The following is a 13,609-nucleotide window of genomic DNA, read 5'->3' as shown; positions in this document are numbered from 1 at the left end:
TCTGGGAATAAAGGACAGTATAGATCCAGTTTGTGAGTTGATGCTTTTGGGTTAACTGCTCATCTAATGTTATTGCCTGGTCTTAGTTTGTAGCAGTCTGTTAGCAAAGCAATAATTCCCATTACAAATTCCCATTTATTGATATAATGGTTGATAAGATTAGACCTAAATCATTTATGGATATATTAACAAAACTCGAATTTCCTGCTTCTGTGATTGATATTGTCTTCAGAATAGCAGTACAACTTCATCACATGGGCAAATTTGGGGATGGAGCCCATTGGATCCCATCAAATGACGCACAGCTACTTCCAGCAGGGCTCTGTCCCTGAACTGTGCTGAAAATGTTGTATGACAGAGCAATGAGAACACGAGAGGCTTCGTGTTCTCATTGCCAGCAACAGGTGAGTGCAGGGGAAAGCTGGGCAGCAATGCTTTCCCTCGTGGGATGGGGAAGACAGCTCTGTGGGTCACAGGGTGATGGGTTCCCCCACTGGTCAATCAAAACCATTTTAGGTATTGTTCAGTATCTCTATGTTGTGCTATACGTGTTCTTACACAGAATAGAGTGGTTGTCTCATGCAACAGAGTGATAGATATCAACATACTATTGTTGGATATGTGTGTGCCCCTTAAATGAGTGCCTGTTGTTCTTTGGTGCAGTGGAAGAGTGCCCCATCATCAATGCTGAACCCAATTACTAGTCAAGTCAGGTTCTTTATGTGCAATGGATGGCAGCAAAATTCAGGTAGAAAAATATCTAGGGCAAATCCTTCTTGCCCCCCAGGCCCTTTTGGTAAATTTCCCCAAAATACCTGAATGATCATTGTTGGAAACAGAATGCTGCTTTTGATGGACATTAATCTGATTTGGCAAGATAATTCTTATGCTTTTGTTCCATGTGTAAAATACAGTCATTGTTAAAATGTACAAGATACAGCCATTGTTAAATATCATACAGTGGCTAGTTAAAGAATCCTTGTTATAGATGCCATGAAATACTTATTGTCAGAAATGAATAACACCCTCTATGGGAGGTGTTTATGCTTGGTTCCCCATATCTGTGAATTTAAGATTTTGTTTTGTTTTGATCCATGAGTTAGATTGGCTGTTTAAATTCAAAAATATGGATAAAGTAAACCTCAAAAAGTGTGCCTGAATATGAAAACTCAACTTCTGTTGAAACAGTGATATGCAGGCGGTCCCTGAGTTACAAATATTTGATTTACAAACAATTCATAGTTAAGAATGGGGGCGAGACAAAAGGAAGTGAGAAAAATCTACCCCTTAGAAGGGAAATTCACTCATGAGGAAATTTTTCATGAGGAAAAGGTGTCTCCACTGAAGTTTTCTCACCAATCCTTGTTTCTACAACAAAAATTGGATTTTTAAAAAATCCAATTATCACAGGGACTGAAAGTGAGGCAAAATCTTTTGAACAGGGGCACAGACACAAAGCAAACACCACAGCTAACTCCAAAGCTAAAAAAATATATAGTTTTAGCTGGAGTTACAATTTAAAAATATATCTGTTTTGGCTTACAAACAAATTTAACTCAAGAACAAACCTACAGAATTGCCTGTAATTTTGATCTTTCCAACTTGATAGGCTTTGACAAGGGAATCGATAGCCTAAAGTAGGAGTGATCAAAATGCAGCCTCAGAGTTGTCAGATCTCAGTTCCAATTAGCCATGGCAAGCACAGCTGGTGGCAAGGAACACTAAAGTTGAGGTCGATCAACATCTGGATTGCTGCACTTTGCCCTGAGTAGATTTTTCGATAACCTCTTAAAGATACAACATGAGGCTTTTAGAATGTATAGAGCAGGGGTTCTCAAACTTTTTCAACTACAGAGCCCTTTTTTGAAGGAAAAGTTTCTCATGGAGCCCCAAATATAATATATTATATTATATTATATTATATTATATTATATTAATTATATTATATTATATTATATATAACGTATATATATCAGGTATGGGCAAACTTTTGTAGAACAATTTTAACCAACATAAACTTAACAGTATTTCAGTGGAAGACCCCAGGGGCCATCCAGTCCAACCCCTTTCAGCCATGCAGGAAAAGAACAATCAAAGCACCCCCAACAAATGACCACCCAGCCTTTGCAATAATAATAATAATAATAATAATAATAATAATAATAATAATAATAATAATAATAATAAGAGCAACCCCATGGGCCATTCAGTCCAACCCCCTTCTGTCATGCAGGAAAAGCATAATCAAAGCACCCTCTGAGTAGTGGGAGGGAAATGAGGTTTTGGAAGCAAGGAAGGCAAGAGGAAAAATCTTTTGGAGACGAGGGAGGCGGGGGAAAGGGGAGAAGCAGGAAAGAGGAGGGGATGCTTAGAGAGAGCAGAGAAAGGGGAGGAGGGAGCAGGAGGAGTGAACCCAGGAGCCCCTCAGGATGCTTCACAGAGCCCTAAGGGCTCCGCGGAGCACACTTTCCCAGAACTGCTGCTATAGAGGTTGGCTACAGCATATAACTGCTTATGACTGTCTTTTCTTCAAGAGTATCTGCTTTTCAAATTACACAGAATAATATTTCATTTAAAATATTTATGAATATACAGATATGCCTCAGTTATCAAAGCAGCCTTTTTTTTCTGTGTCAGGAGCGACTTGAGAAACTGCAAGTCACTTCTGGTGTGAGAGAATTGGCCGTTTGCAAGGAAGGTTGCCCAGGGGGCACCTGGATGTTTTGATGTTTTACCATCCTTGTGGGAGGCTTCTCTCATGTCCCAACAAAGCAGATGATAAAGAAGTTTACTTTAAGTTCATGTGTCCATACCTAACCTCCCTTTTCTTTTTAGCTAGACATTTTTCAGTGGCATTGGAACTGGAAGGAAGGAGAACTAGAGAAACACAGACTTTAGGAGCTGCATTTTAGCAGCATGTCTACTGTAAACAATTCAGCAAACTTTGAATTGAAAATGAATGGGATTCTGTTCTAGCTGCTCATTCTCCTGTTGAGGGTGTCTGCCTACAACAGGGAAGGTAAAAATGCCTGTTTCTAAGCGCCCTTGCTAAGCATCTGCAAGCAGCACAGCAGAGAGGAAATGGGAAGGCAGATTAGATTTTCTCTGTAGCTACCCCTAGCATGTTAAACATAAGCACGGATCTTTCAATTTAGACACCCAAATGAAAACCTTAAGAAAAGTGGAGGCTGATAGAAATAAAAATTATCCTGGCTACATTTTGGAAGACGCTTTTAGATGGTCTCTAAAAGTTTCAAAATGTTTTTTTTTTCTTTACTTAAACAAGTACCACCTAATCTGTTGTTTAATTTCATAAATGCTTATTGTTATTCGGAAACAAAAAAATTCAAACATGTCGAACTGCCTTTAGTTTTTTTGTCCTCACCCTGTTCTTTATGTCTGTCTGTTAAAGAATTAGTAGTCAAAAATGTATCTACAATGGGCCCTTTGTATCTGCTGGGGTTTGATTCTGGGAGCCCCCATGGATATCAAAATCTGTGGCTGCACAAGTCCCATTATATACATTGGAAAAGTAAAATGCTGTCCCTTATATAAAATGGCAAAATCAGACTTTGCTTTTTGATTTGGGGGGCGGGTGGGTATTTTCAAGCCATGGATAGTTGAATCCATGGGTGCAGAATCTGTAGGTACAGAGGGCCCACTCTACTTGGTTAATTGAGTTACAAGTGGAAGATGAATTAGGCTGATAGAATATATTAATATTGATTAGTTTAAGCCAAACAAAACTGATTCTCTAAATAATTAAGCATAAAGTAGGTTTTAGATCTCAATTTTAAAAATACATTCATATAAATCATATTTGATTTTTGACGTGTTTATATAGCCAAATTATCCACATTATCTTAATGATAATGGGAAATTAATTTGGTCATTGATGCAATATGAAATTTTATGATTTTTTTCTTAAAATACAAGTAACATATTTAACTTAGTAAATCTGAAAATATAATTTTTAGTAAATGCTTAAATAGTTAGGTGGCCTTTGCCTCCAGCGACAGAGTACGCATACTGGCAAGTTACGAGTGTTGAATATGCCAGATACGATCAACAGGCATGCACTTGGTGTGCTGCCGTACGTACCTGGATCTCCTGGACCTTCCACTGTTTTCAAAGAAATGTCCATTTAAAAAACAGCAGGGCACGAGTATGCAGGGGGCTCCAGCAGTGAAGGGGTTAAAGGGCCTAAGGACAGAATACCCCATGAAAATAGTGGCACTGCTTATATATCACCTTCAATTAAAATTGAAACTGAATTTTAAAAAAATGCAGACCACTAGTAACCAGAAACAGCCAACTTATGGTTTTCATTCTCATTTTACATTTGTTTTTTCAAAAACAGATAGCAAACCTCCAAATATAACTAAACCTACCTGAAAGGCATTCTTACATTCATAAGCTCTGCATGTTTGCCCAGCACTTCCCATGGAGCATGCAACTTCACAAAGATGATATCGCTGTTCGATAAAGATGACTGCAATAGAAAATAGGTTAAATGAAGATTTTTTCCCTCCAGCTGAATGCTCTATTATAGCAGTATCAAGAGTAAATACTTTCCATTAAAAGATGAAGGGTTTATCTGTGGGAAGTCAACAAACAACACATAAGTACAATTGCACCCTCATGATTGTGCTTCTAAGGCCCCTTCCACAGCTGAATAAAATCCCACATTTCTGCTTTGAATATATGGCAGTGTGGACTCAGATAACCCAGTTCAAAGCAGATATTGTGGGATTTTCTGCCTTGATATTCTGGGTGTGGAAGGGCCTTAAGCAATGGGTATTAAGAAGCACACTGTCTTTGCTGAACAAAGTAAAATACAGCCATTCTGACTATGAGCTATAGAGTAGATAATGTCTTCCTACAGATTTCTGCTTCTTCTCATTTTAAATTTGCCTGCGTTGGCAGCCATCATAACATCTTTGCATAACATAACTATGTGCTGAGTGAAGTAATGCTTCATTTGTGTGTCCCGATCTCCCACTGCTTTGTTTCATTGACTGACACTGGGTTTCAGAATTACAAGAAAGGGAGAAAAATATCCCCCTCTCAAATTTTCAGCCCCAAGTGTAGTAAGCTTTCTTCATATCAGAATTGCTCCAACTCCTTGCTCACTTTGTCACTCTTTTCTACACCCTTCCCAGATATACAATAAAGTTTCTGAAATGTAATGGCCAGACCTATGTACAGTGTTCTAGCTGTGCTCACTAATATGAAATCATTATGATACTGGTGGTATCATACCCTTTTACGGTTGTGAAATATGTCATTTGCATATTGAGATGACAGTTCATACAACCTATCTTTCACAATCCCAAGATCCCTTTTATTGCTCAGCCACATCAGATCCACCGCCACCTTATATATGTTTTTCATCTTAATGCCAATTTCTCCAGTTTGCACAAAGCCCTCTGAAGATATGCATAATCTCTTTTTGTTTTGGCTTGGTGTTGTTGTGTGCTTTCAGGTCAACTCTAACTTAGGGAGACCCTAAGACAAACCTATCACTCAGTTTTCTTGGAAATATGCCATTGCTTGAGAGATAATGACTGTTTAAGTTTAAGATGAGATTTTAACCCTGGCCTTCTTGAATCATAGTCCAACAGTCAAACCATTACATTATGCTTGTTGCCAGAAAATATATTGAACCTCCTCATTGGTGAATGCACTAGCTTGCTTTGTTTTCATCGTCCTAAAAAAATTACACCATCAATCGATATAGCAACTTTGCTGATTATCCAGATAACTTATGAAAAATCAGTTAAAAGACACCAGTTCATTACGGACTTTTGCAGGACCCCACCATTTGAACTTTTCTTTCAAGAATTTTTCATTACATCCTACTTTTTGTTTCTTGTTCTTTAGCATCCTCTTTACAAGAGATCTTATCGTCTTATTCTATGAGTGCTAAGTTTTCTCAGGAGTCTTTGGGAAGGGATTTTGCTGAAAGCTTTTTGAACGTATGAGTAAACAATTTCTACTGAATCATTCCAATTCATATGATGGTTGACACTCTTAAGCCGTACTCTAAAAGAACTCTAAGATATTAGAATCCTCACGATTAACAACACTATCATTGAGCTTTGTAGCCAAATGGGATAGCTTTCCATAGAAAGAAGGATCAAGGGATTTTAAAACTAACAAGTACCAACATCCTCAGCAAAAAGGAATCCAGAGAATATATATTAGACGCTTGCCTAAGTGCCTAATATCATTAATATTTTAAAAGGTAAGGAACTGGAAAGACTAAAGAAATTACAATCCATTTCAGCTTTCTTAAAAGCCAAATAAGCCCCCAGTGGCACAGCGGATTAAAGTGCTGAGTTGCTGAACTTGCTGGCCATAAGGTTGGCAGTTCAAATCCGGGGAGGGGGTGAGCTCCTGCTATTAGCCCCAGCTTCTGCCAACATAGTTCAAAAACATGCAAATGTGAGTAGATCAATAGGTACCGCTTCGGTGGGAAGGTACCGGCATTCCATGTAGTCATGTCTGTCACATGACCTTGGAGGAGTCTACAGACAACACCAGCTCTTTGGCTTAGAAATGGAGATGCGCACCAACCCTTAGAGTCGGACACGACTAGACTATATGTCAGGGGAAAACTTTTAACTTTACCTTTACTAAAAGCCAAATGCCCCTTAAAAGAGTTTTGGGTAAATGAATTATTATTAAGGAATGCTTTATGCTTCTTGCTTTTAAGTTACCATATTATGTTGTATACTTTATTTCAAAAAATATGCCTAGGATATGTCAAAATAACTCCAATTATTGTATATATGGGGGTTTTTTTTGCTTTTCTTCAGTCTAACAGATAGTACCATATTGCCAAGTTTGTATTGTTTAAGTAAAATCTTATTAAAGATGCACATACCACCAATAACAACTATAAGTGGAACTTGTAGCAGAATGCTGCAGTCTCCTATTTCAAGTACACCACAATCCCCAGCTCTATGTGGAGGTGCACATGGGATGTATTGGCTGTAAGTGACAAATATCTAAACTGCACGAAATAGAAAGAACCATTTCTACAATCTGAATGTTCAATTGTGAATCTAGAAACTTCTTCAATTGGACAGTTTGAATGATCTGCATGAAAGCTCCTTTAGGTCAAGACTTTTCAAGAATCACAGCTTCACTTCTATCTGTTGTGCAAACAATAAATCAAGAACCCTTAAGTCAAAGCAAACATTTGCATCTGATCACGGTGTTCACTTGTAACTGTTGGTCAAAGCAAAGTCCTTGAAATGTGATGGCTCCAAATGTATCAATTGTAATTTATTACTATTACGATTGCAGTTATTAACGTCATTCTGAAAAACTTAAAATATGCAATTAAAACAGGAAAGCAAAATTGGCAGCAAATGGCAACCCCCACTTTTCTAGTCATGTGGATTTTCATAACTACACTTTTCCAACTCTGCCAGGGTTTTCATATTGGTTTCAATTAAAATATTGTAATAGGGGCACAATTAGAGGATCATTTTAAACACGGAAGTAGTTGTTTTTTTTTAAAAAAAATCCTAGTTTTAATGATATGGCATGTGTTTGGGATTCTGAAATCTATATTCTCAAATCCAGATTTCAGACCAGAATTAAATTATAATAACAGAATGAAACTACACATAGAAGTCTTAGAATCATTAAGATATCGAACTGTTCTGTTCCTTCCCTAATTGTTATAGCTTAACATAACTGGAAATTGATCAAAGAAGTCTTGTTACACATGGCTACCAAGCAATGAAGCTGGAGCATAATGAAGTCAGTCAAGGAGTAGTGATTCAGTTGTGTAATGAGTGAGCAAACCAAAGTGGCTTTGTCTATTTTCAGTCATGTACGTAAGTCTGATCAACAAGATGCCACTTGCAACCTCATCAGACATGTTTTTAAATTCCTTTTAGCATGCTGCCAGGATGAAGCCAGGATGGAGTCTGCTGGAGCCCATCGTATGGTGCAGGGCTACTTGCAGCGGGGCTTCCTTGGGCTCTGTCCTGGCAGCATGCCAAAAGAAAGCCCTGAAGATAAGGGGAGTCACCCGTATCCTCATTGAAGAAGCTGGGGACAGCATGGAAGCCGGGGACAGTCTGGAAACGCTGTGGGATAGCAGCCCATGACCCACAATGGTAAGTGGACAAAGCTGGGTGCTGCCCCACAGTTTCCCTGACTGTCCCCCAGCTACTGGACCTCCATCTCATGAGGTCCTCAGATTTATTTATTTATTTATTTATTTATTTATTTATTTATTTGTGTCAAAAGCATTGCATAATAAATAAGTTTAAAAAGTGATAAAATAAAGGAATCACAAACAGCTAAACAGTTTTGGGCCAAAAGTGGCCAATAGCAATCGCATTGTCCGTAGCTTTAAACAACTCCTCCTCCATGCATGAGGCAGGGCATTGTGGGCAAGCATACATATGAGGAGTTGTTTGTTCAGCTCCACAGTCACACAAGGTGGAGGATTCCTCCAGGTAGTGCCATCTTGCCAGGTTGTCTTTTGATCTGCCCACCCCGCTTCTGAGTCTGTTTAGGGACTTTCAAGTTGCCTATTCTTGGTTTGCACCTGGAGGCAGACCCTCATTGGGGGGGGGGGGGCATCCAGTTGGAATTGCCTGGTTTAGCTGCCCAGAGGGATACTCTTGCTGTTCCTGGGGGAACATCAAGAGGAGTGGTGGTTCTCATGAAGCTTTTCCTTGATTTGAGTCTGGTGGGAGGGGGCTGATAGTCATGCAGTGGATGGCTTTCACAGTGTTCGACCTTATTTCTCTCAAAATTAGCAGCAACTTACCATCACACATCAGGGGGGCAATGCCAGCTAACTTATAGAGTTTATCAACAGGTCCTCAGATACATTGCACAGATGAACACAGTTTTTGATTGGCTGGGATCATGTACCAAGAAGCCTTGAAATGGGTGAAAGATAGCAACATGCCCAGGCTGTTAACTGATGCCAAAAACAGGAAAAGACCAATGCACCAGAGCATTTTAAGGGAGATTTTAAACTCCTCCAATGCCCACATTTCATGTCGACAGCACACAAAAATGTGGTTGTCTGCTAGCTAAGGCTACAGTGTTTGCAAAGAGATTTATGTATTTCATACAGACAAACTAATCTGTTCCTTATAAGACTAAAACAAAGTGTACCAAGAGAAAGATTTTATGAGAAGTCTGTTTCATCATCCTTCCATTTCAGTAGGACAAAACAAAAAAGTTTTGTCATATTCACATGAAACTCCCACTTAAAAAGCACTTAAATTATTCAGGAATATTCTTGGGTAGCTTTGCTACATTCAAAACATCATTCTGAAGAGAAAATCACTTGCTTTAAAGAAATACGACCAATTGCCCAAACATAATTTGTCAAATGTATCAAAAAGTTGCAGTTAAGTTGACTGCATATATATCACAAATCTAAAATTGTCATATTTCCATTTATGAGTTATGGAATAAAAAGTTAATGTTGCAATTATAAACAAAACTTCACCAGGATGAGGTTTCTTTGGACACAACTAAACACCTATGCATCAGACTGCACTGTTAGAAAAATGAATTAAATTTAGTAACTATATATGATCCTGTCTAGCAGTCTTCCTCTTTCTCAGCAAATTCTTCATCTATAGAATTATGGATAAATATATTTGCAATTTCTACCTAAATGTGTGTGTGCAATTTCTGCTAATATATATCAAAGTCTATATGAGGATTTAGAAATTAATGTTGTGAATGAGTCAATTTGCAAGTGATCCCAAGTTCTCTCTCTATCCATACTAGTTCTACTCATCAGTAATGATCTTTTTCCTCCACTCTTCAACCTCAAATTCGACCAAATGCTAGAAACCCCAGAGGGCCTTGTCTTTGAACATCACACAAAGAAGAATGAAAATGTTCTTATGCTCCTATTCCCTGAGATGAAGTTCAAAAAAGTAACTCAAAACTCTGGTCTTAATATAGAATGTAGACTTTTAAATGAGAGGATTCCCATGACTTTCTTTTAGACCAGTGGTTCTAAACCTGTGGCTCCCCAGATGTTTTGGCCTTCAACTCCTAGGAATCCTAACAGCTGATAAACTGACTGGGATTTCTGGGAGTTGTAGGCCAAAACACCTGGGGACCCACAGGTTGAGAACCACTGTTATAGACCAACCTTGAGCAACCTGAATTCCTTGAGATGTTTTAGGATGTTTTAGTCCATCAGCACCACCAAGCATGGCCAATGGCCAAAACATCAGGAAGTATATAAGATGAAGATGAACCTTCTTAGAAAGTGCAATGTGATACAAAGAAAGGGAGAGCTCTTTTCTACCCGAGAGTGATGCAATATCTCCTTCCATAGATACATCACTAGAGGACATGATCCTCAAGAAAAAAAAATAAACATTACTTCTGGTGTAAATGTTTCTCTTACCACTACCATCTCCAAACTGCACTGTGCTATACAGAAAGCCTATTCATTCCCTCATCAAAAATATTCTAAATTCTATACTAAAATTCAGGGATTAGAAAAGTTTACGAACTTTAACTTTCAAAATTTCCCAGCCAGCATAGATTCTGTCACGTGGCTTTGGTGGATTAGGGTGGGTGGAGGGTGGGAAGAAAACAGGAATTAAAATGTAAAAAATGTAATACGCCTATACCCTGAAGAAAATTGCAAACAAATTCAGCATGCAAAGATGCAAATGGTGGGAATGCGTTTGCATTCTTTGGGAGAACTGGATTCTTTGATTGCATATTTTAGGGTTTAAAATACAGAGCCTGGGTGGCCATCATATTATTATGCATCCAAATGTAAAGCCTTTCAGCTATTAGTTTTGTGAAATTAATATTTTCAAGGCTTTGAATATTGCTGGGACAGAATGTATTTAAAGATAGAGGGATCAAAACAGGCAACATTTATCCAGCGTTTCAAAGAATGTTTAGCTTAGAAGTCATGACATTAATCTTTTAGAACATACAAAGTACGTAACATATAAAGAGAAAAACTGAAAGCAATATCAAAGCATTAATAATTACACTTAGTGGGAAATGAAATTATACAACTTGTTTTAGAGTGAGTCCTTCTCAATGCTGCTGCCAAAAGGGGTTATATTATTCTAACCCTCCAAGATAAACATGCTGCTGCCTTTTTTAAACATATATAGTAGGCACACTTGTTTGGCCTTAGCTATCTATTTACCCATCTCCTAATACAGAAGTAGTGTTGCTACTTTGAACTACTGCAAGTACATCTATAGTTTGCTTAATTGCAAGAGGTTATTGGTTAAAATAAGTTTGCGACGTATTCTAGTATAATTACATTGGACATAGGGTGTCCTAGGAGAGCTTTATCACACAGTCACGCTACTGGCAACCATTGTTGTCACAGACTTCCGTGTAAGCAGAGTGTTGCAGTGCTCTACAGGCATGATGATATGAATGCTAGCTAAATACAGTGAGATCCTTGGCTAAATATGCTGATGGAGCTTTACAGTATTAAAGTATCTAATCTGCTAGCATTAAATAGGATCACATTGCCTGTAAGCTACTCTTATTAGTACTGCAATAGCAGAAAATGAATAAAAATATTATGCATTTCCTGTCTATAAGTCTAGAAGGTCAATTCTTTGAAGAATTTTGCAAGTTCATAATACTATGCAAGCTGTGGTTTCCTTGCATGAAAATGAAATTGTTTTATAGAATCATAGTCACAGAATTAATTACATTTTAATTTTTTGTGTATATAATTTTAAATGTAACTTATTAACTTTAAAAACAGCAAACCAATAGAAGAGATTCTGCAAAGCACATAAAATACTTGCTTTTGAACATTATATTGTTGTAGATGTGTACCTTGGGTCAAATTGTATAATAATCAGTTCTGTCCATCATCAACTAATCTACAAATTCAGAAATATGTAAAGAACCTAGTACAAACAGATGGATTTCCAGGATGTTCTCTAATTAATTTTAAAAAGCTAAGTAGTAATAAAAATGGAAAGGATGGCGAATATAGAAAGGTGACTGAAGTCCCAGATTATTAATGTGATGGTATTCAAGTCATGAGCCAAAAGTCTAATAACTAACCTAAATCATAGCTGTTAGACTAATAAATCTGCGTATGTATCACAACCATTTGTAAAGCAAAAAGCTTGGGCAAACCTGGGTGCAACCAGACAACAGACTGTTGTGTATGTGTGTGAGATATGGCAAACAGAATATAACCTAAGGCTTGTCTGTAAAATAGAGAGAAGACCGGTCAAAAACAGAGTTTAAGAAGACAGGAACTGATATGATCCAAAGAGGTTTTAGAAGTTGATACTAGAAAGAATTCAAGAAGTATTATTTTTGATTGAAACAGAGGCTGACTGTTTATTAGCTAATAGCTACAGAATAAAACATTATTATTTTTATTTTCTACATCTCTATTTGGACATTTTAGTTCAATTAACAGGGAAGGTAAAGCATGCTCAACCACTTATCTAATATAGAGATCCCCATGAAACCTGAGCATCAGATCCTGGGAGGGATTTTAAGAATAAAAGGGCAAGAGACACGAGCCCATGGATTGGATCTATACAGTCAATGTGGAAAAGGGCTTCATTTAGATCCCAGTTCATGGACACTTGCACAGAGAATGCATGAGAAATGTGCACACTATAATTCACCAAAGAGATGGTGGTAGGGTCAACTATGAAAGCTTTGGGCAGTGGTTACAAGGCAGAAAATCCCACAATATCTGCTTTGAACTGGATTATCTGCGTCAACACTACCATATACTCCAGTTCAAAGTGGATAATGTGAGAGTATTGGGCAGTGCATATGTTCAATGGTTTTAATGATAGTTATATGTTAGTGTTTAGTTATTATGATTTTTCTATTATATGAATGTAGGCATTGAATTTTTGCATTAATATGTTGTAAACTGCCTTGACTCCCCTAACCCAGGGATGAGAAAGGTAGTATATAAATATAGCAAATAAATAAATAAATAAAAGGTCATGAACCAAGAGGTAACACATCTCTCCTACACTCTTAATAGTGTCAGAGTTGGCTATGCAACAATCAGTTTATCTATTATACACATATGGATGGAATCCATCAGAAACTGACCAATAATTTATCTTAGGAGGTGACAGTGGAATATTTGTCTTCTTTGTGCTACAGGTCTCTTTGATTGTATATTGCTTTAACTAGATGGGAAGGTAGCTTTAATAATACGGTATATATCATTGCATAGTAGAACAGAATAATGTACCTAAAAGCAAAAATTACTTTAAAAAAATTCCATCAAGACAACCATAATAGGACGGGCTGCCTCGATCTTTCTTTTCAAAGACATTTTAATTAATAAACAATGTAATGTAGAAGCATTTGAAATACACAGGAATAAAATGGGTCTAATAGATTCATGCTTCTGAAGGTGATGTTAGATAGTTACTAGTGCTTCAGGGCGATAAGGATGCTGATCTAATTAGGTAAAGCACGGTCTCAGTGGGAGTGTTGAACTACAAAAGCTGTGGTTGGCATTCACATGGTTTACAGAGACAGAGAGCTTTTCATCCCACCAGGTACAGATAATGCATCCATTATGAAAGCATAGCATGACCACATACCCTTCAGC

At 37.6% G+C, this 13,609-nt stretch overlaps 1 protein-coding gene across 5 annotated transcripts in view; it reads right to left on the bottom strand.

The window, feature by feature from the left end:
• The window catches only part of ano4 (anoctamin 4), a 106,661-nt gene that overhangs the window by 53,157 nt on the left and 39,895 nt on the right, over positions 1-13,609 (bottom strand). For 2 of the 5 annotated variants that reach the window (XM_062980976.1, XM_062980977.1), the window contains 2 exons: positions 4,392-4,492; positions 4,102-4,203 (listed from right to left, as the gene is read on the bottom strand). In XM_062980976.1, coding sequence (XP_062837046.1) covers positions 4,102-4,203; positions 4,392-4,492 — 203 coding nt within the window. Of the gene's footprint in view, positions 1-4,101; positions 4,204-4,391; positions 4,493-13,609 lie in introns of those variants that run through there. The other 3 variants (XM_062980975.1, XM_062980978.1, XM_062980979.1) reach the window with 2 other exon arrangements.

Source organism: Anolis carolinensis, chromosome 5 (assembly GCF_035594765.1).
Source record: "Anolis carolinensis isolate JA03-04 chromosome 5, rAnoCar3.1.pri, whole genome shotgun sequence".
NCBI classification, from domain to species: domain Eukaryota; kingdom Metazoa; phylum Chordata; class Lepidosauria; order Squamata; family Dactyloidae; genus Anolis; species Anolis carolinensis.
Note: the sequence above shows the minus strand (reverse complement) of the source record. Positions and strands in the feature narration are given on the sequence as shown.